Raw genomic sequence first — 26,265 nt, forward strand, 5'->3', positions numbered from 1 at the left:
TTTTTATTCCACACTAGAGGCCTAGTGCACAAAATCCATGCACTGGGGGGAAGGGGGGTCCCTCAGCCCAGATTGCGAGAGGGCACAGGCCAGGTCGAGGGACCCCATTGATGCGCAATTGGAGCTGGGGAGCAATGTGGGACGTAGGCCAGCCAGGGAGGGACAGCGGGAGGGCTTGAGGGCACATCCAGCCTGTCTTGTTCAGTCCTGATCAGCCGGACCCCAGCAGCAAGCTAACCTACCAGAGAGTCTTCCCCCTGGTGGTCAGTACATGTCATAGCGAGCAGTTGAGCGACCTTAGCATATCATTAGCATATTACTCTTTGATTGGTTGTATGAACAACTGGACACTTAGCATATTAGGCTTTTATTATATAGGATTATTGATCACAAAGAGAAGGGAAATGTAGGAGGTCAGGAGAAAGAATTCAGCGATGTCAGCACCGGGGCTAATGAGCACCTAATATTTTGACTAGGTCGTTATGTCTGAAAGGGATCCCAGGGAAGATGGGCTCAGACTCGGAGAAATTCAGTTTCGCCAATATCAGGTCGCCCAGCCCGCTGGCATGAGATGGTATTTTCCTTATTTACTTTGCTTCCCACCCTCCCCACCCCATCAGCCAAGACAACACACATCCCCGCCATGTGAGTGCCTGGAGGGGACGTGGAAGGAGGCCATAGTCTGACTTTTACAGATGAGGGAACAAAGATGGGGGGTGGGGAGAGGTGACATGCCTAAGGTCACGCAACCTTTTCCCCCAGCCCACAGACTTCGGAGATCACTGAAAAGGGGAAATGGGGGTTATTCTAATGCCCAGTCCCTGCATTTCAATAAAGAAGCCAACCTGGCCCTAGCCGGTTTTGCTCAGTGGATAGAGTGTTGGCCTGAGGACCAAAGGGTCCCAGGTTTGATTCCAGTCAAGGGCTTGTACTCCGGTTGCAGGCTCCTCCCCAGCCCGGGTCCTGGTCCGGGCACACGCAGGAGGCAACCAATCGATGTGTTTCTCTCACATCGATATTTCTCTCTGTCTTTCCCTCTCTCTTCCACTCTCTCTAAAAATCAATGGAAAAATATCCTCGGGTGAGGAATAAAAAAAAGAAGAAGCCAATCTGAGTTTTAAAAAGCATACCTGTGAGTGATCAAGTAACAATACTAAGGGAATTTCCCCATAAGAAAGGCTTTGTCTGGGGACGACCATACCACACCCCGCTGAGTCAGAATGGGCCTGAGCGAGGTTTGGGCCGCTTGCACAATCGCCGACAACAGGCACGTTGACAACAAAGAACCACACGTTATCTGAAACACACACACACACACACACACACACAATATGCTGGCCTAGTAAGGCGGTCGCAAACCTAACTTCACAATCTATAGAGACCTATTCATTTGAAGAAAGAAAGTTATTCTTCATCAAATAATGAGACTTCCCACCAACTGGCAGACTTATTCTTTAAATGCTATTGTTTACCGGATAGCAGTCACTGGGAGGAAAGTAGTGGGAAAAGGTGTCAATGTCATCATAGGACGACCACAGATTTCTAATTGATGCCACAAAGGATTCCTAAGTAGGAGAGGAAAAAAAGGGGTCCCCACATATAAACCTAAGGGACTAGTGTGAAGGAAGAGTGGAAAATTACTGAATACCAGCAACGGCATCAGAAGAGGTACATTCACTTCTCAAAACACATCCATTATTAACGTTTGAATCCTATCAGTGGTTCCTATACCCCTCCCTCTTCCCCCATCACCACCCACCCCTCCCCGCCACCAGCCCAACAACAGCAACCACAAAGCTGGCCGGCGGTCCTTATTCTTGCTCCCCGATTTTATCACAGGACGTGTCCCCCAGGACCAGCCAGGGTGCAGGGAGTAAGAAAGAGGCAACCGCCACGGTGTTTGGAAGGCTCTTTAATAGCAAGCGCATGGTAATTACATCGGTGGGTGAGGCCCCCTCTCCCGGGAGAAAGGCCCAGGTGTGGACACGGTCCCGTTTCGGATTCACACGGCTGGAAGCGGCTAACGAAGGGCAACAACGGTTGGCAACCCCTTTCACAGTTTTGTCATTTACAAGAGATTTCTTTGAAAGGAAATGAAAGGCAAAGAAAGCATATACACCCTGTTGTTTTGTTTTCTGCCTAAGAAAAAAACCCCCAAAAGGTTCCTTGCTTATGCTTCTCATTCGATGGCTAAACTGCTTTTGTACACAGACGCAGGCTGTTCACAGAGAGTCTCAGATTCGTTCTCGAATTGACCGTTTACGTTCTCCCCCAAGGAGCTGCTCCGTGCACAGAGTCCTGCTCCTTGCTTCATCCGCACGGCCGCCAGAAGGTGCTTCCAGTGAAAAATAAATCTTCAGAAACAGAAACGAGAGAAAAGAAAAAACCAGGGAAAGGCAGTTCTACCAAGAACAGACCGTCAGCTTTCTCTGCGGCACCGAGCCTCTCGAACACACAGTTCTCAGTAAATGAAATGTTTATTTTCCTGCTTATGCCTCCTCAGCCTCACAATGCTTTCAATGGGCTTTCTAACGCGAACTGTTCACAGCTCCTCTATTTTTGCAACCCAAATTTAAAAAAATATCAAAGACAACATATTATTTGACAATTTGCCCAATGAACGTGAGCTGGAGCTATTTTGCCATGGGCACCACGTTGCCATGGACACCAGAGGCTACTGGCATCCAGGCGAGTGTGAGAATGATGCTGCATCAGTCTGAAAGACTTCAGCCTTTCCTGTGGTACCCGGTCTCAGAAAGCCAAGATAGCGGGTTGAGTCTTTAAAGAAGAGGATTCGTTTTTCTTTCAGAAAAGCTGTGGGCTTCTCTGGTAACCTGAAGATGAAGCCGCCGGCACTGGCATCTTGAGTTAACACTCACTCTCGGGGGGAGGGACATGCACCCCGCCTGAGCTTTAATTGTGCTCTTCCTACAACCCTGGAGCTGGGTGCAGTGGGTGGGCCTCGCCCTCAGCCCGTGGGAGGGGCGTTTCCAACCCTAGGTCTCCTCAGCAGCTGAGAGCAAGACCAAGTTGGGTTCCCGTTCAGCCTGCCATGTGATTGGCGCCTCTCTGAGGCCTGTTAGCACTTTGGACAGATGGGTTTCTCTGGCTGACAGCTGGCATACCCAGGACAAGGACTCCACCAAATTTACGGGACCCTTGCCGTCTCCCTGGCTGGGAGGCATTTTCAAACACGGACCTTGCCTCTGAACACTTGGGCAGGCAGCCCCTTTGAGCAAATCAGGCTCCTAGTGGGACAGCATGCAAAGAGTGTTCCTGGGCCTCACGTGATAACTGCCTCCTGGCTTTTTACTTGCTTTTTTAAAGACTCAGACCCGAATTCTGCCTTACTCATCTCCTCCCACCCCAGACTTAAGTCCTGCCTGCTCCCGCATGCTTCCCAAGTCATGGGAACTCCCAAGTCATGGGAAGCTATTGATGCCACAGTTTCCCAACGTGTCTGTCATCACATGCAAGGCAGAGTCTGGTGCCGTGGCACCGCAGCTCCCCAGGTCCACACACGTGTGCTCCGAGGAGACAGAAACGATCTTTGGAGACGTGACTGTGCCCGAGAATGGCTTCTGCTCACGTGAAAAGCAGCAGTAATTAGGAGGTCAGAGGTCTCCACTTAAGCATGCCAGGAACTCATGCTGGCACCAGGGCACAAGGGGCATTCCTAAGGAAGAGGCCTGGTGTTCTAGTCACTGAAGAACAAGGACTACGTGCTGCTCTGAGCCTGGGGGCCTGGGTTGGACGCCTCAGTGTGACTGAATCCGAGTGTGGCAGCCACCGTGTGGGTCTTACCTCCTTCCCTGGCTCCATCATTCACTCTCTGATTCCCCGAGGTCTGCTTGGGGTGATTACCAGAGAAAAGTAACCACCAGCCGTCAGAAACATGTCTCCGTGACTCACTCAACTCCAGGACCAAGGTGTGGTAAGGTCATCGCAGGCCCACAGCGATCAACAAGCAATCATTCCCTGTTCACACACCTGCACACTCACTCACACAGATACACACACACTCACACTCCACTGGATGAGATGGCAAGAAAGTCAAAGTCACTCCTTCCAGCTATCCCTCATGCAATTTCCCCTCTCAGTTAACTTACTCTACTTCCAAAGCCGCAATCTGTCAGGGCACAACTAAAACGACACCTCCCACAGGCAGAGCATGTACAGTGGAGACAAGTCTGGTTTCTGTAACTCCTGGGGCCTGGCTCTCACTAAGGAGCAGTTCCATCAGCCCCGCAGGGTCAGGTCCCAGGGGGTGTGGGCGCTCACAGACCAACAGAAACCCGTTCTAAGGTAGCCGGGGGGCCAGGATCCTAAGGACAGTGAGATTCTGAATCTATTTCCTGCTCATTTCCCTTGATTGTTGCTCTTCAGACCCACACACATCTTAAGGCAGTTGTGGAAGAATAGTGGTTAAAGCAGGAAGGGCAAAATCCCTTATTTCAGGCCAGTTAAGTGACTTGCCCAAGGTCACGTGATTACTGGCAGAGTCCGCACTAGAACCCAGGTGCCTCTCCTAACTTCCGGCCAGTGCTCCTCCCACTGTGCCCTGGCGCCTCCTGGGAACGTGTTTCTGAGTCTGTGAAAGTCCAGCCATAGCAGAGACCGCAGGCTGCTCGACCCAGTGATCAACCAGGTGCAACTGCGCTGTGCCAACCCTAACGCCACACACAACCCGGACGTGTGTGCGTGTGGCAGTGAGCCCTGGCGGAGAGGGACACAGAGAAAAGGAAGTTTAGAGGAAACAATCGATTTGTTAATGCCTTTTGAGGTTTTGCCAGGAAAGTAAGGAACATACAGTGATGTTATCCCCAACCCCTGGGGCAAAACAAATACCAGCTTTCTCCCGTCCAATGAACGGCTGAGTCTACTTCGGCTCAGTGTTTATAAACGCAACAGCCACATGAGAATACCAAAATGCATTTAGTCAACACCTAACCCCTTTTTAGATAAAATAACGTTTTACAACCATGTCCATCCCATTTTCAAACATATGCACATTTAGGTTTTGAGCCTCTAGGACACACACATTCCAGTTTACCTTCGAGTGGAGCACACTAGTCGAGCGCCTTCATTTCAGCTGCAGAAGGCGGGCAAACCTGAGCAAGAGCTACAGAAGGGCGGCTGCCCACACACCTGTGCTCAGGCCTCGAGCCTATCAGGTCCCAGCGAGCGAGCAAAGCCCGGCGCGCGTTCACCGCATTGGATGAATCATCAAGGTTTGTTTTGTTAATAGGCTCCCTGGAAGGAAATTCATTTGACTTGAAATTAACCTTGACTGTGTTTTCCCAAGACAAGAAAAAATGTGGTTCTGACGCCTCGGGTGGAACGCACGATGTAATTTTACCCAGTGACTTAAACTGCGGTGCACCATTTGACCACCAGCAGCCCGGCTCCTCCCAGCACCAATTAAACAGAAAATGCTGAGACCATCAGGTTTACACCGACGTGGCTGGAAGACAGACAAGACTCCCAGAAGCTCTGAAGCCTCTGCGGCTGCTGTTTTTTTAAATTTGTTTAAATCAAAACTTTCACAACCTAACAGGCACGCCTGTTAAAAACATCCCCACCCAGATGCTATGTTTAGCGAAATGCTATAAAAGAGCATCGGCATCCATGTTGTTAGGACCAGAGATGCAGAAGGGCCCAAGAAAAGGAATATTTTGAGTAAGTCCATGTTAGCATGACGAAGGGTTTCTCCCAGAAGTATTTGTTGGCTAAAGGATGACAGTCTTTTCTCTGTGAGTTAGCTGAGTATGGTGATCAAACTTCCCCTCTGAACCAAGCTAACCTGCCATTGAAAGATTCCCACTTTTGTGTCACTTTAAATATTCACTGCAGCCCTGGCCAGTGTGGCTCAGTTGGTTGAGCATCATCCCATGCACCAAAAAGTTGCTGGTTCGCTTCCCAGTCAGGGCACATGCCAGGGGCTGTGGACTAGATCCCCAGGAGGGGGTGTGCAGGAGGCAGCCCATCGATGTTCCTCTCTCATATCCATGCTTTTTCTCGGTCTCCCTTATCCTCTCTCTCTCAAATCAATAAAAAGTTTTTTAAAAATACACTGCAATTGAATTTTGAAGCACTTGATTACAATTTTTAAGTAAATACAGTGGGATCATTTTCTTGACTTTTTTTTTAAAAGAATAAAAGACAGATTAAGAAAAAAGGATTCCATCATATTTTTAAAAAAATGTTATCCTGGTTTATTTTCCCATTAGATTTATCTATGGCTTCAAAGCTGATGTGGCCCTTGGATTTTAGATATTTTCATGATTTAACAAGTTGCCACCTCATTATAAAGAGAGAAGGTAAATGTTTCCTGTCATATGTGGGACGGTTTACAAACAGTCTAAAGAAGTTGGTAACTGGTATCACCCCATTTATATTTTCCACTGTTAAGTCTTGGAATTAGCATGTTTTAAAATAATTGACCAGGCAAGTATGTGTATACAACCAGGAACCAGCTGCCACGTCCCCAGGTAACTCAGGACTGGTCGCACACTGGGAGGGGCTTCCCTCCCTCCCCTCTTCACCCAGAGCTGAGTGGCGATCCTTGTCTGCCCTTGTATTTGCACTTGTGCAGTGTAATGACTAGGTATTAAAACTCATGCTTTAAAAGCAAAAACGTTCACTTACGACACGTCACCAGGTACATACAAAGTGCAGACTGCAATTCTTCTCTGCCATGCTTTCCCTCCATAAAGTCACCGGTGAGGACTCAAAACACATCCTTAATACATTCAGAGTTCCCTACACTCAAGTCAGTGAATGTCAATTCTCCAACAGAAGCTCAAGAGAGAACCGTCAGCCACAGAATGGACTCTAAATTAGAAACGGCCAAGGCTACCGAGACAACGCCACAGACACCCACTGACACGGGAGTCAAACGCAGGTCACTTCTGAGCGTAGCTCATCCCAGATATTTTGTGGTTGTTAAGAAGGTATTTCGTTTTAATTTGGAAGCTGGGAGTCAGGCATCCTGTTGCTAAGAGCTAGCCCAGGAGCAGCACGGGAGCCCGCCTCGGGGACCACGGGGCTCACTCCTTGGCAGGTGGGAGCCCTTCCAAGTTTACTGCTGACTGACCCCCATTTGGGGGTGGTCCGCCTCTGGCTCCTCCTCCTCCACGTCTGCACTGTACTCTTCAAACGCGTCGTCGTCAGCATCCGGAAGCCCCAGTAACTGCAGGGAGAGAAGAGAAGCAGCTGTGAGCCCCAAATGCCCCAGGTAGGAAGGCCACCAAAGGCATCTGCTCCAAACTCAGCAGCACTTACAGGACTCAGCACAGCAGCTACGGATTTCCCATGAGAGTCTACCCAACGATTATGTTTATAAACTTATTAGAGGGAGATAACCCTTCAATGGACTGGGGCCTAAAGGGCTCGTTTTTATTGGGGAGCCTGGAGATTCTCTACTTTTAAGCATTAAAACATGACCCCTCCTCCCACCTATGTACAAAGATATGCTATCCACGCACACCCACACATATCTGGGATGTTAGCAGTAGTACAATGACCAGTGCGACTGTCCCATCAAGATGTCAAAAATCGATTCCCCTCATTTTCTCCCCTAAAAGCACAGCTGCTATTATTTTATAACACACATGAAGAAATGTGGAAAAACTCTGAAAAGGTTCAACAAAGTGGTTAAATAAATTACTGTGTGCCCAGAAGATAGAAATCTTATATAGCCACTTAAAATAGTATTTTTAATAATCTAATGATATAAAAATATGCTCACAATTGTGAAAAGAATGTGTTTACATTATGATACATATTTCTTTAAGTTTATACACAAATGCATAGAAAAAAAGAGTTCAATGAAATACATCCAAATATTAAGAGCATTATTTTTAGGCATTGCAATTCTGGGTAAATTTTTTCCTTTGTGACCTTTTCATATTTTCCAAATGCTCTCTAGTCATCATCAGGGAAAGTCACAATAATCCACAGCAAACATTTTCTTAAAGCACTGGCTGGACTTTGGTTGGAAACGGAGTGCCATGAGCTGGGCTGCATCGATATGAACAAGAAGCTCTGGTGTTGGCAGGAAGCCGTGACCTTGGGCACTCCTGAGCCTTGTCCGTGATCATGGGCATCCAGTCCCTGGCTCCTCAGTGAGATTACAGCATGCATGTGGCCAAAGGACTTCCTCACACGGTGACCTCATCCTGGGTCAATCAGTTTGAGGCAACTTCACCAAATGGCCCTATGATCTAAGCTCTAACTGCATTAAGACACTAACATAAGATGGGCCCCTCTGTTTGCTTGCACTGCCTCCCTTGTGCCTTGCCACGCCACCTCCACCCAACTCCCTTCCTTCTTCCTGCTCCTTCCCAACTCCCTAAGTGAGAAAGGATAAAAGCGGAGTCCCAATCATGATAATGCTTTGACTGAAGTTCTCAAAACACAACCCTGGCTGATCTCACAGAGCCCTGTGCACACACTCAGGGCAAGAGCGTCTGTTGGCGCTCCTGGTCCATTGTGCATGTGGCCTGCCAGGGCGGCCGCGGCCGACTGCAGACACGTGCCTTCTCCTCAGAGCACCGAGTACAGAGCTGCCTCAAAGGGCCGCTGTCGACTGGGAGCGGTGGGGCAGGAGGAACACATCCAGCTCATCCCAATAGTTTGTAACAATCTCTTGAGCGGTTGGGAGAAGGGAGGAGCTCCTTGCCCTGACCACAGCCTCCCTTCCATATCTTAGTGGATGGAATGAAAGATCAAGTTTGCCTCTCAAGAGAGAGGAGAGATGGTTGGTACCCTGAACGCAGGTGACTCACATTCCGGTATTCAGGTTTTATTTGAAAATCGAAATAAGTCAGACAGAAAGAGTTAAGAACCATAGGAACTAGAATGTGCCTGGGATTCCAAACGATATCACCCAGACACGTGACCGTCTAGCATTCCCACCCCTGTCTCCATTCCCATGCGTGGCGGGTAAGTCTAAATTTAACTTCTGGATCCGAATTGTGAACAGTCAAGATCTATCAGAGACAGGAGTGCAAACAGACTGGAGAGAATCGTGGAGCCCTTCCTCTCAGCGCACCCACACAGTCTTAGGAGGAGAATGAGACAGGCCAAGAAATCCTGTCATGCACATTTAAATGGCTGCTGGTAGTTATGATCACTTATTCCTTTTTAATCGACTGGAAAAAAACCTGTATGTTCTCTCTGGACAAGTGTTGGCATTCCCAGGGTCTTGCTGTCCACCAAGCTTCCTCCGAGCAACCCATGATTACATAAAATGGTGGTTCTCAACCTGTGGGTCGCGACCCCTTGGGGGTCGAACGACCCTTTCACAGGGGTCGCCTAAGACCATCGGAAAACATATATATAATTACATATTGTTTTTGTGATTAATCACTATGCTTTAGTTATGTTCAATTTGTAACAATGAAAATACATCCTGCATATCAGATATTTACATTATGATTCAAAATTACAGTTATGAAGTAGCAATGAAAATAATTTTATGGTTGGGGGTCACCACAACATGAGGAACTGTATTAAAGGGTCGCGGCATTAGGGAGGTTGAGAACCACTGACATAGAACTCCTGGGGCCCATCCACCCCAACAGGATTGTCCGAGATGGTAGAGATGCCAACCCTTGAATTAAAGTTCCATAGACCCAAGAGAGCATGATTAACTGAAGGACTGAATAGGGGCTTTTTGGAAAGTGGTGTAAACGAGTTGAAGCCACATTCAGTATGGAGATGCTAAAGCAGTTGGGGCATTTGCCACCATTTATCTTACTGATCGTAATGCTGCTGGTACCAAGAGACCCAAGGCCCGGGCAGTCTGTCTTCTTGATATGAGGAAAAGAAGAGGCAGGTGGCGAGATGACTAATGGGCAAGAGTAGTTGCCACTCTCTTACTTTTAGGGGCCATTGTATTTTCTGAAACACACACACAAGGGTTTGTTTATAATGTGAGCAAAAAACAAAAGCCATAATCAACTTAAATTGGCACACGCCTTGGTTCGATTCCAGGCCTGGGTGCCAGCCCTCCTCCCGCACTGAGCAAGTCCGGATCCTGCCCTTTCTCCAGGCCCCATCTCCTCATGAAGCCCCCGCCGGCTCTGCGTTACTCAGCGAGCCCACTCACCCCTGGCACTCCTAGCCCTTCTAGCACAGTGTAGACCAAGCATGTCAAACTCGTGGCCCGTGGGCCACATGCCTTATTTATTTGGCCTGTGTTAGCCTTTGAGCTTGACATGCTTGGTGTAGACAAAATTAGCTTTTTTTAAAAACACAACATAATTTCTGATTATAAATGTTTTCTGTGACATCACAGACAATTTAGAAATTACAGAAAAGAAAATAAATATCACCCATCACCCTGCCACCCAGAGGCTCTGTGGTCAGGCGCCCCCTGGGGGATGGAGTGTCCACTCATCCTCCTTACAGCACTAGGAGGACGAATGCACCTAACACAATGGACCGTACACATTAGCTATTGAATGGTGGTTATCATTTTGCCCAAACCAATGGTGATAAACTTTTGACTATAATACCCCATCAATACCTTTTTCCATCCTTTACGGTAGCCAGGTGCCTCTGTTAAGCATGTGCTGACAGCACTTAGTAAATTGGTTTTTCTCTCCACCAAGAACCCACGAGTCCTATACAACATTTCACGAAGTCCTGCTCACTTCTCAACAGTATTCTAGTGTTGTAAATGCTGTCCTAAGTACCCCACAAGAAATGCATCACTTAAGCATCACAGCAACCCTAAGATAACGACTGTCATTGTTTCCTAATCTTACAAATGAAGAAACTGAGAAACAGAGAGGTTAAGTAACTTGGCTAAGGTCACACAGCCATCAAGTGGCAGAGCTGGGATTTGAATCGCTGCCCCAGAGCCCGGGCTGCTCATCAATGAAGTATCCTGATTCCACATCACTGGGGAGAAAGCACAAACAACACCCTGAAGTTCACATCGCTAATGTCCTCCCAGGAAACAGCTCCCTAAAGACCCGGCAACGCAGAGAACGCAGAGCAGGGACTGGCACCCTCGGCGTGTTCTGCACAGAAAGCACCCGGCAGAGCGTCTGGACCAAAATAAACGCTCTGTCTTGTAACGTGGAGTTTCTCGGTGGTTTCTGTGTCTGTCTCTCCTTCCACAGCCAGCTCCTTGGGGGCAAGAGCGGGCGCTGTGCCCTGCCCTCACTCTCTAGAGCAGGGCTTGGGCAAATGCAGGCGACCGACACATAAGGTTGAAAATGTGATGAAGTAGAGGAAAAAGAGTAAAATGGCAAAAAAGGATAACTTTTATTTTTCCTTTTCACATCCAACAACGGATTTATTGGGGTGGTGGTGGTTTTCAGTGGGGGAGGGCAAACAAGAGAAAGGGGGAGAAGTGCAGCCTACAGAGCTGGTATGTGGAAACAGCTCAGCCTCCGGGCAGGACGGCTGGGGAAGGCCAGGTGCTGACCCCGCCCTGGGCCGTGCACGCAGGAGCGCATGGCTGCAGCAAACTTAATTGACTCTGCTTGACTGATGCCCCAATGGCAACAGAGGGCTGTCAACAGATGGATCTTATCTTTCTAGAGAGACTGCACAGGGTAGGGGCTGGCGATGGGCTGGCCAAGGGAAACAGGACTCACAGCCAGGGAGGAGGCTGTTCTGCGGTGAAAATGTTCCTCACGTGGCTTCCCCGACTGCAAACAAAAGCACCACGTTTTCAGGGAAACGATGTGCTGACGCTCACCTGCTTGACCACCCTGTAGCATTGGGGCATGTGCTGCTCCAGCAAATACTTTCCACTACAACAGCGACAAGACCCTCCCTGTGTCTTATTTCTAAATGCAACCTCCCTTAGGCAAAACAAACAAGTAGCTCTGGCTGCTATGGCTCAGTTAGTTGGGCATCGTCCTGTGTACCGAAAGGTTGCCAGTTCAATGCCTGGTCAGGGCACATGCCTGGGTTGTGGGCCTGGTCCCTGGTGGGGGGGGCCAAGCAGGAGACAGCTCAAGGATGTTTCACTCTCACATTGATGTTTCTCTCTCTCTCCCCCTCTAATAAAAAAATAAATAAATAAAAATTTTAAAAAATCTATTTGAACCAAGTGGGCTTAGAAATCTTTAAAAATAAAAAAAAAAAAAATTGGTTAGATGAATGATACAAATCAACAAAGTGTGGACAAAAGCCACTAAAATTCCAATTCTTGTAGTAATAGTGGGTTAAATGATTGGGACCAGCTCTCCCACAGGGAACCAAAAGCTGGATTAACTATGAAAAGTGCCTTCTTGGATACATTGAGGAATTCGGACCTAGAGGGGTAAACCTGCTTCTGTCCTGAGGTCCTTGCTGACGGAGAAGAAGCAGTTAGAAACCTGACTGAATGGCTGGCCTATGCTAAGAGCTGGGGGACCAGACAAACCCAGGGTCTCCCAGAGGAGCAAACTGTGATGAACCATCCCCACGGTAAGCTGGGACCCCACAGGCCTATACCTTTGCTTTGGTCTGAATGTCTGTGTCTGAAGTTCATGTTGAAATTCTAACCCTTGAGGTGTTGGTATGAGGAGGTGGGGCCCTTTGGGAGGTGGGAGGTGATTGGGTCGGGAAGGTAGATTCCTCATAAATGGAACCAATACCTTATAAAACAGGCCCTGGAGACAGCTCTCTCCTTCCACCGGGTGAGTGACGATGAGGAGATGGCTGTGACCGGGATGTGGGCTCTCAGCAGACACCAAGTCTCCAGGCCACTGATGGTGCCTTCCCGGCCCCCAGACTGAGAGAAGTCCATTTCTCTTGTTTCTAAGCCACCCAGTCTGTGGTAGTTTTTAGGAGCCTGATGGGGGTGGGGGTGGGGCCTAAGACAGCTCTCAGGACAAGGATCAACTAGGAGGAGGCAGCCCTGCAGCCTTGCTTGGCATCACCTGCAGAGTCTGAGAACCACAGTGCCATTGTTCAAAGGCATTCTCAGGCCAATAGGCCTAAGCCCTGGCAGAAGCAAACAGCCCCCACTTCACCCCCTTTATGAAGGTACCTTCATCGTGGGCCTCAATTTATTCCTATATATAAATTTTCAAATATATAAATCCAACGCCCAAAGAAACACAATAGCAGGAGTGAGAACAGTCAAAACAAATGGCAACAAACAGACTTACAAACCTTGAAATACTGGACTATCAAACACAGTCTCTCATGCAACCATGCCTACTATGTTCAGAGAAATTGAAGACAAGCTTGACAATTTCAGCAGAGAAGTACACACTGTTTTAAAAGATTTGAAAAAGAAATGAATAGAAATTCTAGAGCAAATATCCTGACCACATAGAGTCCAGAGGGCAAGGAACTGAGCTCGACAGAAGTGTGGGCACACTGGCTCTATCTTCCAATAATGATACAGGGAAACAGGTCACTTTCACAATTGGGTGAGTATTCATTTTACATGCTTCTCAGCAAGAATGAAGGTACTGCTAGCTAGACACAAACATAGATTCCGAAATCCTAATGGGTGGTGGTGGTTGGGTGGACAAGCTCTCTATGGTGAGTTCATAAAGAGAAAAGAATGGGACCCTTGCCCTGGCTAGTTTGGCTCCGTGGATAGAGCCTTGGCCTGCAGACTGAAAGGTCCCCAAGTCAATTCTAGTCAAAGACACCTGCCCAGTGTGGGGCGTGCAGGAAGCAGCCAATCAATGATTCTCTCATCACTGACATTTCTACTTCTCTCTCCATCTCCCTTCCTCTCTGAAATCAATCAAAATATATTTAAAATAAATAAATTTAAAAAGAAAAAGAATAGGGCCCACACCCAATTTCATGCCCACAGGTGTGGAGGTACCTCCTTTGTGTAGCCTTCTGGCCGCCCCCTGAATATAGGCCTCACCATTATAAGGGCCTGCAGCGCACTTCCCAGCAAGTTGGCTGTAAGACTCCTGGGTGAGGACAGGGATACTCAGTTGTCTCACGAAGGCTGTTTGCTTCCCACCCTATCAGCGATTCTTAACTCCAGTGATGCTAGAAATAACCCTCGTCCCTACACCGAACAGCTGTGTCACATCCCGTTCCCCCTCCCTCCCGCCCTCAGCCACCCTCCGGAGCTGCTATCTTTAAGCCACCAAGCAGACAAGAGACAAACAATTAGTCATCCCAGATTTTGCCCAATTTCCCCACGATCCACATTTTTTCAAAGGGCAATCCGGGTAGAAAACAAGGGCTTTAGAAGCCGGGCGGGCACCTACGGGTCTGAAAGACTTGAAGACTTTTTCCAAGACTTCCTGGAGCGTCTTCTTGCCGCAGGAGGAGATGTAGTCCTGTGCGAGCTGCAGGAAAGGCAGGCAGTCCTCGCTCTCACTCCACACGTGCTGGTGTCCAGGGGCGAGGGAGAGGAGAAAACAAAGACACAGTCATTACACGCAGTGCGAATCCAGAACGCCAGAGAGAGCGTTTCCATCACAGGAACTGGAAGAAGGCCTCCATTCCAGAGTAAGATGCATATGGTCACTGACTTGCTTGCTCTGAAAGGGACTGGAAAATGCAGACCCTATTGCCCGGCCAGTGTGGCTTGGTGGTTGAGCATCGACCTATGAACCAGGAGGTCACAGTTCAATTCCCCGTCAGGGCGCATGCTTGGGTTGTGGGCTTGATCCCCAGTGTGGGGCATGCAGGAGGAGCTGATCAATGATTCTCTCTCATCATTGATGTTTCTCTCTCTCCTTCTCCCTTCCTCTCTAAAATCAATAAAAACATGTTTTAAAAAAAGAAAAGGCAGGCCCTGTGCTCCTGGTCCATAATCTCACCCGCTCAATTTGCAACAGATCTGCTCATGCGTTGTAAAAAGGGCATTGGGGTCGACAGCCCCCACCCATGATGGCCACTGCCCCCCCTTCCAGTGCAGGCCGAGGGCGGCTTTCAACCAGGAGGGAGCGGAAACCAAGGGCCTGCATGATCCTTGACTTTGCCTTCGGCTGTGGCTGAAGGATTAATTAAACATAGTTTGTAACCACTAACTTGGAACAAGACATTCTTTACCCAGATTAGCCTGTGAGTGGGGGTGATGGTAAATTTATTTCAAAATGAAATGAATTTAGGAGAACACACAGAAAAGTCATCACTCAGTCACTCGGGGGGTGGGGGGGGGGGGCGGGGAAGACTTCTGAAAGTTCACCTTCCCTTAAAACGCTTTAAGAAGGCGCACACCCAAGCTTCACTTCACAATGTGAACCTACACCCAGGGGAGACTGGCTCTAGGTTTTACATTTTTCTTAAGGCTAGATGAGTTTTTCTTTTTCTTTCTTCTTCTTTTTTTAATCCCCGTGAGGATATCCATTTTAGCACATCTTTAGGACTAGACAAGTCTCTCCCATAAATGTTCCAGGATTTGGAATAAGCCCAAGAAACAGGTGTGAGAGACCGAGGAAGCGACAGGCCATGGGCTACCAGGATAACGTCAGGATGTGTATCAGTTATAAAAAATCAGTTTAGAAGTGACCAACTAATGACAGCTCAACACTGGTTTTTAAAAAGTATAGAAGGTCCAGCCGGCATGGCTCAGTGGTTGAGTGTTGACCAATGAACCAGGAGGTCACCGTTTGATTCCCGGTCAGGGCACATGCCTGGGTTGTGGGCTCGATCCCAGTAGGGGCTGTGCAGGAGGCAACCGATCAATGTTTCTCTCTCACCACTGATGTTTCTATCTCTTTCCCTCTCCCTTCCTCTCCGAAATCAATAAAAATATATTTTAAAAAGTGCAGAGGTGCGGGAAGAGGGAGACATTGGCAGCTGGGAATAAGAAGCAACAACTAAGCAGCAGGAGATGAGATTTATTTGGAGAAAGGGTCCATATCAAGCACATACTTACTCCCTCCCCTTAATACAAATGATTAGGGCAGTGGTTCTCAACCTTCCTAATGCCGCGACCCTTTAATACAGTTCCTCATGTTGTGGTGACCCCCAACCATAAAATTATTTTTGTTGCTACTTCATAACTGTAATTTTGCTACTGTTATGAATCGTAATGTAAATATCTGATATGCAGGATGTATTTTCATTGTTACAAATTGAACATAATTAAAGCATAGTGATTAATCACAAAAACAATATGTAATTATATATTCAATATGTGTTTTCCAATGGTCTTAGGCGACTCCTGTGAAAGGGTTGTTTGACCCCCAAAGGGGTTGTGACTCACAGGTTAAGAACCGCTGGATTAGGGCATCACCCCAGAAAGTTTGTCCCCATCACTCAATACACTCACTTCGCTGTCTTCCTCCCCATGGCAGCATTTCCAAGAACTAGATCTACACTCTTCCAATACTGCTCAGACCTAAGGGAGACTAACGAGGCGCGATGTGCCATCTTCACAGCCAATTATGTGTGTTTCATAGAAGCCAAGACCCATTTCCCACACACGCTGCTGGGTCCAGCAGACTCCCAGGGTAGCTTTTGGCTCAACCTAATAACGCTATAACTTCGACATCCTCTAACTCAGAGAACAGTTCAAACACGACTCCCCATTAGAGACCCTTAAAGTTGTGGGGCCACTGAAATGCCATCTATGCAACAGCCTCTCCCAGTGTACGAAAGTGGGGCAGTACAAAGTGCTCTCATGTCCATCATCGAACTTGATTCTTAATCGGCGGGGATTCAGCAAGAACAAGAAAGTCCACTTTACGGCACGTCTGCTCAGCACCCACGCTCACGCTTAAATGTTAACAAGTGTATTTCAGATTCTTACCCAAGTTAAAGATGGGACTACCATCTAGTACAGGGGTGGGCAAACTTTTTGACTCGAGGGCCACAATGGGTTCTTAAACTGGACCAGAGGGCCGGAACAAACGCATGGATGGAGTGTTTGTGTGAACTAATATAAATTCAAAGTAAACATCATTACATAAAAGGGTACAGTCTTTTTTTTTTTTTAGTTTTATTCATTTCAAACGGGCCGGATCCAGCCCGAGGGCCGTAGTTTGCCCACGGCTGATCTAGTACCACAGAGGAAGGAGACTTTTAGCCGGACCTCCCTGGACCTGGAGAGAAAAAGCAGCAAGTCTAGTAGGTGCCTGACACCATGCCTGGCTGGCAGGCAGCAGCTGTTCAGCACCGAAGTGCCCTTCGCCTCTGGAGTGTATGGGAGAATGGGGGTGGGGGGTTGGCCTTTCCACCTGCCACATGGCTAAGGTCACACACTGAGCAAATCGGACACCCACTGGGACTTCCCCAAGGACACTCTCCAAGGCAACTGGGGTGGTAGCTGGTTCAGAAGCAGGTGGACCCGTGGACGTGTACACCTGTTTCTTCAATTACAAAGTAAACGAAGGAAAGTGCGTCACTCACAGCATCAGCATCGCATCGCACCCACCTCTGCGTGGAAAGCGGCCTGTTCCTCTGCGAGGTGTCATTAGGGCATCTCTACCAGGAGATGGTTCATGCCACAGCTTTCCTTGCTCCGCTTCCGGAGTTGTTGGCTTGTGAATACATTTTGGAGAAGAATTAACACCCAATAAAGGGTTTCCCATCCAGTCTGCCCTAACTTCTCTCATTTGGCTAACTCACCCTGGATTCCCTGTCGTGTTCGTTTAAAAAAACAAACAAAACAGTTTTGACTAAATCCCTGCCCATATGATAAGGTGAGAGAGCACAGGGTTTGGAAAAAGACAGACTCAGGTGTACATGGCCCCTCAAAAGACACCATGAATGGTTTCAAATCCACTGTATCTCACAACAGACATGTTCGTTTTATTTTTTTGAAATTGTTTCCTTCCCAAACTAATCAAGGCCATCAGCAAAGATCCATAGAGTACAAAATGTGATGACCTAAAGAACAAGTCTGCGGTTGGGAAAGTAAGGACGAGGGGAACAGCAGAAGGAAAAGAAGATAGAACCCAGTGCGATCAGGACACAGTGCAAGGTGGACAGGCCTGGCCACGTGCTGAACAGGACACAGACTTGCCTCCAGAGCCCCTGGGAAGGCAGGAGATCAGTGCCCGAGGCAGTGCCCCCGGATCAAACAGCCTTCAGAACCAACGGGCAAGGGGCTGGGGGCAGGATGGTGACCTCTTAGGAAAAAGAGAGGGACCCATGCCAACACCGGGGCAGGGCAGGAAGGATGTCAGGTGGGTGGGCTGATGCCCCTGGAATCAGGATGTGGGTCTAGTTGTGTCCAGAGACAAATGGGTGACTGAAGGCCAGAGTCCTGAGCCAAAGGCTTGGGCAGCCTCCATGACTAAAACTCGGGGAGTGTTTGAAGCACCTGCAACCAAACACCCACTTTGGCCGTGAAAACAGGGGTCAGAGAATGCGTGGCTTTGAACAGTGTGCAGTGGTCCCCGGGCAAATGTAAAAGTAGGCACAGATGTCTCGGCTTTGCAATGGGGTTGTGTCACCACAGGAGAAATGCCAAGCAAGGGCTCCGTGAAGGGGAGGGCCGCAGGGATCTCCGGCTTTAAGGTGCCAGTCACCTGGAGGTTTATTAAAACACAATGACATCACCGGGTCCTACCGGGACTGTCTGATGGGAGCAGGGCTGAGAATCTGCATGCCCAACTGGCCCCCAAGTGATGCTCAGGCAGCGAAATCTAGGGCCACACCTTGAGCGCCAGAAGCAGAGCAGAAAAGAAATTAACTTCCAAGGTGGGGGGTGAGCATTACTGACTACAAGCAAGTCCAAATCGCAGGTCCGCTGAAGCTCCAGAGCAATCTCTGCCTCCTGACAGATTCCTAAGAGCTGCCAGTCCCCGGTGGGAGCCTGGGCTTTGGGACAGGCCATCTAGGCCCTTCCTTCTGTTGTTAGGTTGGGCTGGAGTTTGTCATCCAAGCTTGCCCCGCTTCAGACAATAGACTGTGTCCTCTGCAACTAGGAAAAAGAGCTCCTTTCTGCTTTCTGCAGTGTAGACGGCAATATCCAGCATCTCCAAAAATGGTAAGAGAAGATCAAGGTCATTGAACCCTACAATGATCTTCTCCAGCACCCAGGGCCTTGCCATGGGCCTCACGCTCACTGTGGTCCTGACTTGAGAACTTTCTGGCATCAGCAGTACCAGGGGATCCATTTTGAGTTTTGGCAGCTTAATCCCTAGTGGACTGCGGTCCACAGAAGAGATGGCATAAGATAAAAGCCAGGAGCCATCTCAGGCATGTCTCTCCTTAACTATGTGACCAAGTAACAACCTTTTGATTCTGGAGAAAATAGAACTTGTTGAAAGAGATGGCATTGTGTTTACCTGGTGGGATAGTGGAGAGAAAGCCCTTTCTTGGCTAATTTAACCTCTACCCTCCGACACACAGACTTCTGCACAGGGTGGGAAAAGCATGGCTGGCCGTCCCCATGACCTGCTCCTTATGTCAGCCACTGATCTGTTTTACCAGGGAGGTTACTGAGGCTCAGAGAGGTTACGAAACTTGTCTGTGATCACACAGGGAGCAAGGAGCAAAGCCAGGACATCACCAGGGGTGCATGCCTTCAACCTCAACTCCTTCACTTGCAGGACATAGAAAACAAGAATACTCACAGGAAGGTTACCGAGGTCCCAGCAGACTGACTCTCGTTAGCAAGGGTCCAATCAGTGTTTATTCACATGGACCTGAACTCACATTACATAACGTGACCCTCCCCAGGATTAGCCAGTCCATGTGTATAAGAAGGAAGGACATGTCTTTATTCCTGAAACAGTCTCTCTATACATATGCTCAGCCACTGTGGAAAGCTCTGTGCCGGGAGCCGGTCCATGCTTGCTGTTTCAAGGGACCTGGCATATATGGCATACTGTTCTTAATATGTTTGCTCACCTTCTTGGCACTATGTGTTTTAACCAAGGTCTCCTCTCTGAGAAAGGTTGTTTCCCCAGGTAGGGATTTTCCCCTGAAGTTAGGGAGGGAATAAAACCTCTTAACTAAGTGCCAGGTGGGTAATTAATCACTTTAACTACGAACAATCATGCTTAAGCTACATAATCTTTACTCCCTGGAATGAAGATAAGAAACGCCCTAACCTTTGAAATAGAGATTGATAGGATTGGAATCAACTGGTATAAATGCAGATGTAAGAAGACAGAACGAAGAGAGACAGAACCTAGGCACAGAACCTACACAGAACGTTCTCTAGAGACAGAAGAACTTCGCTGGAGAGAACATGGCAAAAGATCCTGGACAGAAACTGGCCTCAGAACCTAGAGACAGAACCTAGCGAGAGAACATGACCAAAGATCCTGGACTGAACCTGACTACAGAAATTGGCAAGAGAACCTGACTAGAACCTGGTAACTGAACCTGGCTGGAGAACCTGGAGAACCTAGCAAGACAACATGGACACAGAACCTGGACGGAACCTGGCTGAAGAACCTAGCGAGGGAACATGGCTACAGAACCTGGCTGGAGAACCTGGAGAACCTAGCAAGAGAACATGGACACAGAACCTGGCTGGAGATCCAAAGCAGAACCTCTCTGGAGATCCAGACCAGAACTTGGCTGGAGATCCTGGCTGGAGATCCTGGCTAGGCTGCTGATCAACTGAATGCTGCCTCTGTGTCATTCCTTCTTTGCCGACTCCGTCTACGCCTTTGGGAACCCCTGGACCTGCTGGGGTTGGACCCCGGCAGCTCTGCAGTCTACCACTATTCCCCACTTAATCCTCACCATAATAATGCAATACAGATGTGATTGCCACTCCCGTCCCCCCCCCACCCCCCCCCAACCGACAGATGAGGAAACTGAGGGTAGAGGTTAAATGAGACAAGGGCTTTCTCTCCACTATCCCACCAGGTAAACACAACGCCTTCTCATTTCAACAAGTTCTATTTTCTCCAGAATCAAAAGGTTGTTACTTGGTCACATAGTTAAGGAGAGACATGCCTAGAAGGGAAACGGAGAAAACAATATAGGCACAGCCATACACACATAAAGTTACCTTAGTTTTCTATAAATAAAATCTGTTAATACTATGACAACTGAGGTCTTTGTTTTTGTATCGAGGAGGGATTCAACTACACATTTCAGATCCAAACATGTGTTGATGGGTTGGCAGAAAAAGTAGGACAAGCGGGGAGTCATTCCTTGGCCCCGTCATTAGCGCTCAGGCCCAGGGAGGGGCAGGGCGGTGCTCCTCGTTCAGAGTCCCTTCCTCCTGGCGAGGGCAGGAGACAGCGGAGGGGCTGCCGTGCCCACCTACTCAAGGGCCCCTCTGTCAGGCTGGTACATTAGAGGCTGCCACCACCCTGCTCCTCAAACCTGGCAGAGCCCTCAGGACTCTCTGAGTTGGCAGAAGAGCAGCACGTGCCACCTGTCTGTGATCCCCGGCCCCTTCCCATCTGTAGGCAGGCAGAGTCAGCCCTGTCCTTGAACCTCCAGCTTCATTTTATCCCAGCACCTGACATCATGGGCCCTCCACAGGGAGAGGCCGGAACCAGGGCAGCAGTTCGGAAAGAGACAGCGTGAACTGGGTGGCCTGTGAAGCGAGAAGGGGACAGAGTGCACAAGGGACCTGGGAGCTGCCAACACGGAGGGGAAATAAAAGGAAGTCCTTGTTCCCAGGCCTCTGGAGCGCCTGGCCTTGATCTTGCCTGTGGGACACTCTGCAGGGTGGAAAGGACAGGCCTCTGGGCTTGGGCTCAAGTCCTGGCTCTGTCACGTCTTAGTGGCACAGTCCCCATGAGCCCCTTGCACTCACTGAGCCTGTTTCCTCGCCTGTGACATGGGGAAGAGAATACCTACCTCATAGAATTTTTAAGAGGCTCAAGAAGCCGCCCTTGAACCCAGTCTGAACTGAGTCCCCAGCTGTCACTCCTGGGCTGCCTTTTTCAGAGTAGGGCTATGGTTTAAGTGCTCTACCTCTTAACAGCTGTTGTGGGGAGTTAGTTAACCCCGCTGCACTTCAGTTCCCTCATCTGTAAAGTGGAGATAATTCTAGAGTACCTTACAGATTACTAAGAGTCAATGGGCTCATATATGCGAAGGATTAGAGCACTGGCCGATACACAGTAAACTGCACATGGGCGGAGCTGTTATTTTTTTCTGATGCTGTCATTCTTAAAATTTAACATCTGCACTAGACTGATGTGCATTCATTCTTATAAACATAGACTGAGCACCTTTCACGTGTCTGACAGTGTTCCAAGCGCTGGGATGCAGTGATGACCAAGACAGACAAGGTCACAGCTCTCAGGAGGCTAAGTCCAGTGGGGGAGGCAGAAAAGAAACTGTGTACTTGAAAGAGACCATCAAGCACTAACCAGTGCCATGGTAAGACTAAAAGAAGGTGAGGGATTATGCTGTCAGGTTTTCCCCAGGCCTGACTGGCGTAAAGGAGCTAGCCATGTACAGTGGGGGGAGAACGTTCTAGCAGAGGGAACAGTGATACAAAGGCCTTCTAAGTGCAGCGTGTCTGCAGACCAGAAAGGCCCATGTGGCAGGAACACAGCAAGCAAGGCGGATGAATGGCCCCAAATGAGACTGGGGAGGAGGCAAGAGACAGATGAGGCGTGGGCTTGAAGTCAGGGGGAGGGCTTAGGCGTTATTGTAAAAGTGATGGGAAGTCAGGCTAGGTGAGGTGGGAGGGCTGGTGGCATGACCTGGATTATATTTGAAATAGATCTGGAGACCCTGGATCAGGGAGTCACCCCTGGATCAGTGGAGTCACCCCATTTTAGGCACTTTTCCAAACAGCCCGAGAGTTAGCTACTAATATTGTCGTCCCTGTGTTACAGCTGTGGGAATCATGGCGTAGAGATGAATTAACTTCCCCTAAGGCAGTGGTCGGCAAACTCATTAGTCAACAGAGCCAAATATCAACAGTACAACGATTGAAATTTCTTTTGAGAGCCAAATTTTTTTAACTTAAACTATATAGGTAGGTACATTGTTATTAACTTCTTTAGGGTACTCCTAAGCTGGCCTTTGCTAAAAACGTCCTCAATCTGATTGAGGTACGTTCGCTGAGGTCGACCCCTTCCAACTCTCCCATCCACACTCGTCTTGTATACTTGTTTCGTCTGTCTCCTTTCCAAAAACTGACTTCTGCGCATGGGCCACAAAGTTTCAGTCGCACTGTAAGTGCGCGCCTGCATGTGGTATTTTGTGGAAGAGCCACACTCAAGGGGCCAAAGAGCCGCATGTGGCTCGTGAGCCGCGGTTTGCCGACCACTGCCCTAAGGCATGAAGTTAGATGTGGGGGGCTGGGGTGCAAACCCAAGGAGCCTGATCCCAGGGCCTGCCCGCTCCTAACCACTAACCAACACTGTCTCAGATGGTGGAGTGAGGGCCAAGACCCTGTTTGTATTCCAGGTAGCCCAGGCCTGGTGCAGAATAAGCCCTGCATTAATGTTTGTTGAATGAACGATGTGAAGACACTCTGTACACTGAGAAATGCCATGTCAATATTCTTATTAAGAAATCCTTCAGGTTTTAGAAATTCCAACCATCTCAAGTTCCTTTTTTAATGCTGACAGACTCTCCTGGGAAAGGGAACCCAGTGCAGTGAGGACATTTACTTGTTGCCCGAGGTCCTTTAACTAGAGGCACACAGCAGCTCCACAGACCTGGCCTGGGGCAGACTGGAGAGAGGTCTGCTGGTCGGTTGGTTGGTCGGCATCTGGTCCCTGAGGGCCTCTCTAAAAGGAGAAAGGAAGTCCCTTTCCCATCTTCTTTCTTCCTCATCTATTTCATTGTCAGTGAATGAATATAGTCAAGCATTTTCCTCCTCCAGGTGGGAAAACATTTAAAATATGGGTGGTCTTGAAAAGGCCTGATATGCATAATGTTTCTGAATGGCTGGAGGTACTTATTCAAGACAAGAGAATGACCCTGCACTTTCCCACCTGCTTAATCTCCTTGGAGTAATTTATTTGGGCGCACCTCCTTCAGTCCCAGAGGGAGGCCCATAAAATCCAGGACCTCCAGAGTCTCTTGCCCTAGGTCACAGTAAGGAGGGGGGAAGGTCACTGGGGGGCTAGGGAAGCCCCAGGCTGGGAGGGACTCCTAACATGGCAGTCAGTTGGACCCTGGCGCCCTTGCCACTCGATCCCTGGGGCTTCCTCTCACTTTGACAATGGAGCAAATCCCCCTTTAATGACTCCCACTCCTCCCAGTAACAAATAACACTTATTCTAACCACAGCCCACAGTGAGTGTTCTTCCATAGATTTATAGCTTCCTTGCTCTTCACAAGCACCTGTGATGGGGGCACCCTGACTTACTTCATGTGACAAGTGAGAACATTGAGGCTCTTTAAAAAAGCAAGACAAGCCCTAGCTGGTTTGGCTCAGTGGATAGAGCGTCAGCCTGCAAACTGAGGGGTCCCGGGTTCGATTACGGTCAAGGGCACAGGCTCTGGTTGTGGGCTCCATCCGCGGTGGGGAGGTGCTGGAGGCAGCCAATCAATGATTCTCTATCACTGATGTTTCTATCTCTCTCTTCCTCTCTGAAATCAATAAAAATATATATTAAAAAAAGAGAGAGAGAGAGAGAGAGAGACAAGCTTTAAACTCAGCCCAGATCCAACCTCTGATCCAAATCTGTGGGGGGCTGTTAGGTGCTTTATCTATCCAATCTTCTGGGCCCTGGCTTTATACCCATTTTCTGGATGTGAAAACTGAGCTGGGTGACGGCAACTGACCCGAGTCACAGGGCCAGAACTCAAATCTGGCTGTCACCCAAGGACATCCCTCTTCCACAGTGCACAGGGCTGGGGCCCAGATGGGGTGGGTGGAGGGGGTGGGCGGAGCCTGCTTTATCCCCAGGGCCACCTCTCCGGACCGAGAAACGTGGTCTTGCTGTCTCTCTGTAACTCCTTTGAGAACTTTCCCGTCAGTGGTGGGCGCGCGCCGGCGTGGACCTGGGCACGTCCACGGCTTTGTCTCACCCACCTGAGGGGCAGGGCCGGGCGGTGTCTAGGCGCCGCCCTGCCTCCATCTGCTGCAGCGGCAGCAGCGCCAGCTCCAGGCTCAAGCCTGTGACCACACCGTAACCCGAATCCACAGCCGCCTCCATCTTACATCTGGGGACCCTGACACCCCTGACACCCCACCCCACCGGCCTTACAAACACTTCATGGAGCGCCCAGGCTTCCCATCCCCACCCGCTGTCCTCCTCATCCCCTCCCTAAACTGCCAGCGCCAAGATCCCAAGTGGGCGCAGGACGCAAAGTCAGAGATCTGGACACAGCAGTTCCAGGTCCCGTCCCGCTGCGCCCGGGGCAGGAGCGGGGCTGGGGAATTCCCTCTCATCTGGGCAAACCACAAGCTTGGGGGAGGGGTGCGCGGCGGGCGCCGCAGCCGGACAGAACCCGCTCAGAAGCTCAGTGAGGAGCCATGGAAGCACAGGGGATAGGCGTGCCCGAGTGTGCGTGTGTGTGTGTGTGTGTGTGTGTGTGTGTGCGCGCGCGCGCACGCGCGCGAGCGTTTTTAAGATCCGGGGTGTAATTCCGCAAAGGAGGTCCAGGAGATGGGGCACCGCTAGTGTGGACAGAGGCTTTGTGTCCAAACACGCGGCGCAGGGAATAACCCGGGGAGCGGGTGGGGTTCCCCAGGCGGGGGCAACTGGAAGCCTCGTGTCCGCGCATCGAGAGGGAACGGGATTCCTCACCCGGACGGGGCGAGTGGGCGCAGGAAGCTCCGGACTCCGGATCCTGCGGGAGGGTTCGTGCGGGCCGGGCCGGGCCGGTGCGCGGGGCTTTGGGGTCGAGTCCCTGAAACAGCCCCCCGACGCCCGGCCCTCCGGATCCTAAGGGCGCCCCTGCTCGCCGCCCACCGGCCCCGCCCGGAGCCTGATACCGGAGCAGCGGGGTGCGCGGCGGCGCCCGGTTACGCCCTCCCACCTCGCGCCCCGCAGCCTCCCTCGCGCGGATGCGGTCCCTCCCACAAGCACTCACAAAATTGTCCCCGCAGCCGTTGTCCGGACACAGCACGTAGAAGGAGACGCCGGGGTCGGCGTAGAAATCCATCCTGCGCTCGGTCTCCTCCGTGGCGATGAGCTCGAAGGGCGTGTTGGAGCACCATTTCTCCGCGACGTCCGCCAGCTGCTGGAAATCCATCCTGCCCGCCGCGCCCTCGCCTCCTCGCCGCCGCCTCCCGCTCCCTCCGCCTCCCGCCCGCCCGCCCTCCTCTCCTCGGCGTCCTCCTCCCGGGCCGGCAGCGCGCGGTCCGCGGGCTCCGGGGCTGGCGGCGGAGCCGGGCGGCGCGGAGTGCCCTGGTCCGGGCTCCTCCCGGCGGCTGTGTTTACATGCTGAGTGTAACGGGGTGGGCGGCGGCCCCGACCGCGCTAGCCGCGCCCCGCCCCGCCCCGGCCCGCCTCCCGCCCGCCCCCTTTCGGGCCGCCTCGG

General features: G+C 50.0%; 1 protein-coding gene across 6 annotated transcripts; it reads right to left on the reverse strand.

Moving 5' to 3' along the window:
* Window positions 1-1,895: 1,895 nt before the first annotated feature.
* On the reverse strand, window positions 1,896-26,185 carry MTURN (maturin, neural progenitor differentiation regulator homolog). Of its 6 annotated transcripts, none has more exons than XM_036327728.1 (3): window positions 25,816-26,175; window positions 14,199-14,279; window positions 1,896-7,192 (listed from the first exon to the last, which is right to left on the reverse strand). In XM_036327728.1, the coding sequence occupies exons 1-3, from the start codon at window positions 25,975-25,977 to the stop codon at window positions 7,082-7,084; spliced, it is 354 nt and encodes a 117-aa protein (XP_036183621.1). In that variant the 5' UTR covers window positions 25,978-26,175; the 3' UTR covers window positions 1,896-7,081. The 6 variants fall into 6 exon arrangements, with proteins under 6 accessions (XP_036183621.1, XP_036183619.1, XP_036183620.1 ...); XM_036327726.1 differs by having other exon boundaries at window positions 14,199-14,321; window positions 25,816-26,169; XM_036327727.1 differs by lacking the exon at window positions 1,896-7,192 and adding an exon at window positions 9,453-9,906 and having other exon boundaries at window positions 25,816-26,185.
* Between the last annotated feature and the right edge of the window lie 80 nt (window positions 26,186-26,265).

The sequence above is a fragment of the Myotis myotis genome, unplaced genomic scaffold (genome assembly GCF_014108235.1).
Source record: "Myotis myotis isolate mMyoMyo1 unplaced genomic scaffold, mMyoMyo1.p scaffold_m19_p_11, whole genome shotgun sequence".
NCBI lineage: Eukaryota > Metazoa > Chordata > Mammalia > Chiroptera > Vespertilionidae > Myotis > Myotis myotis.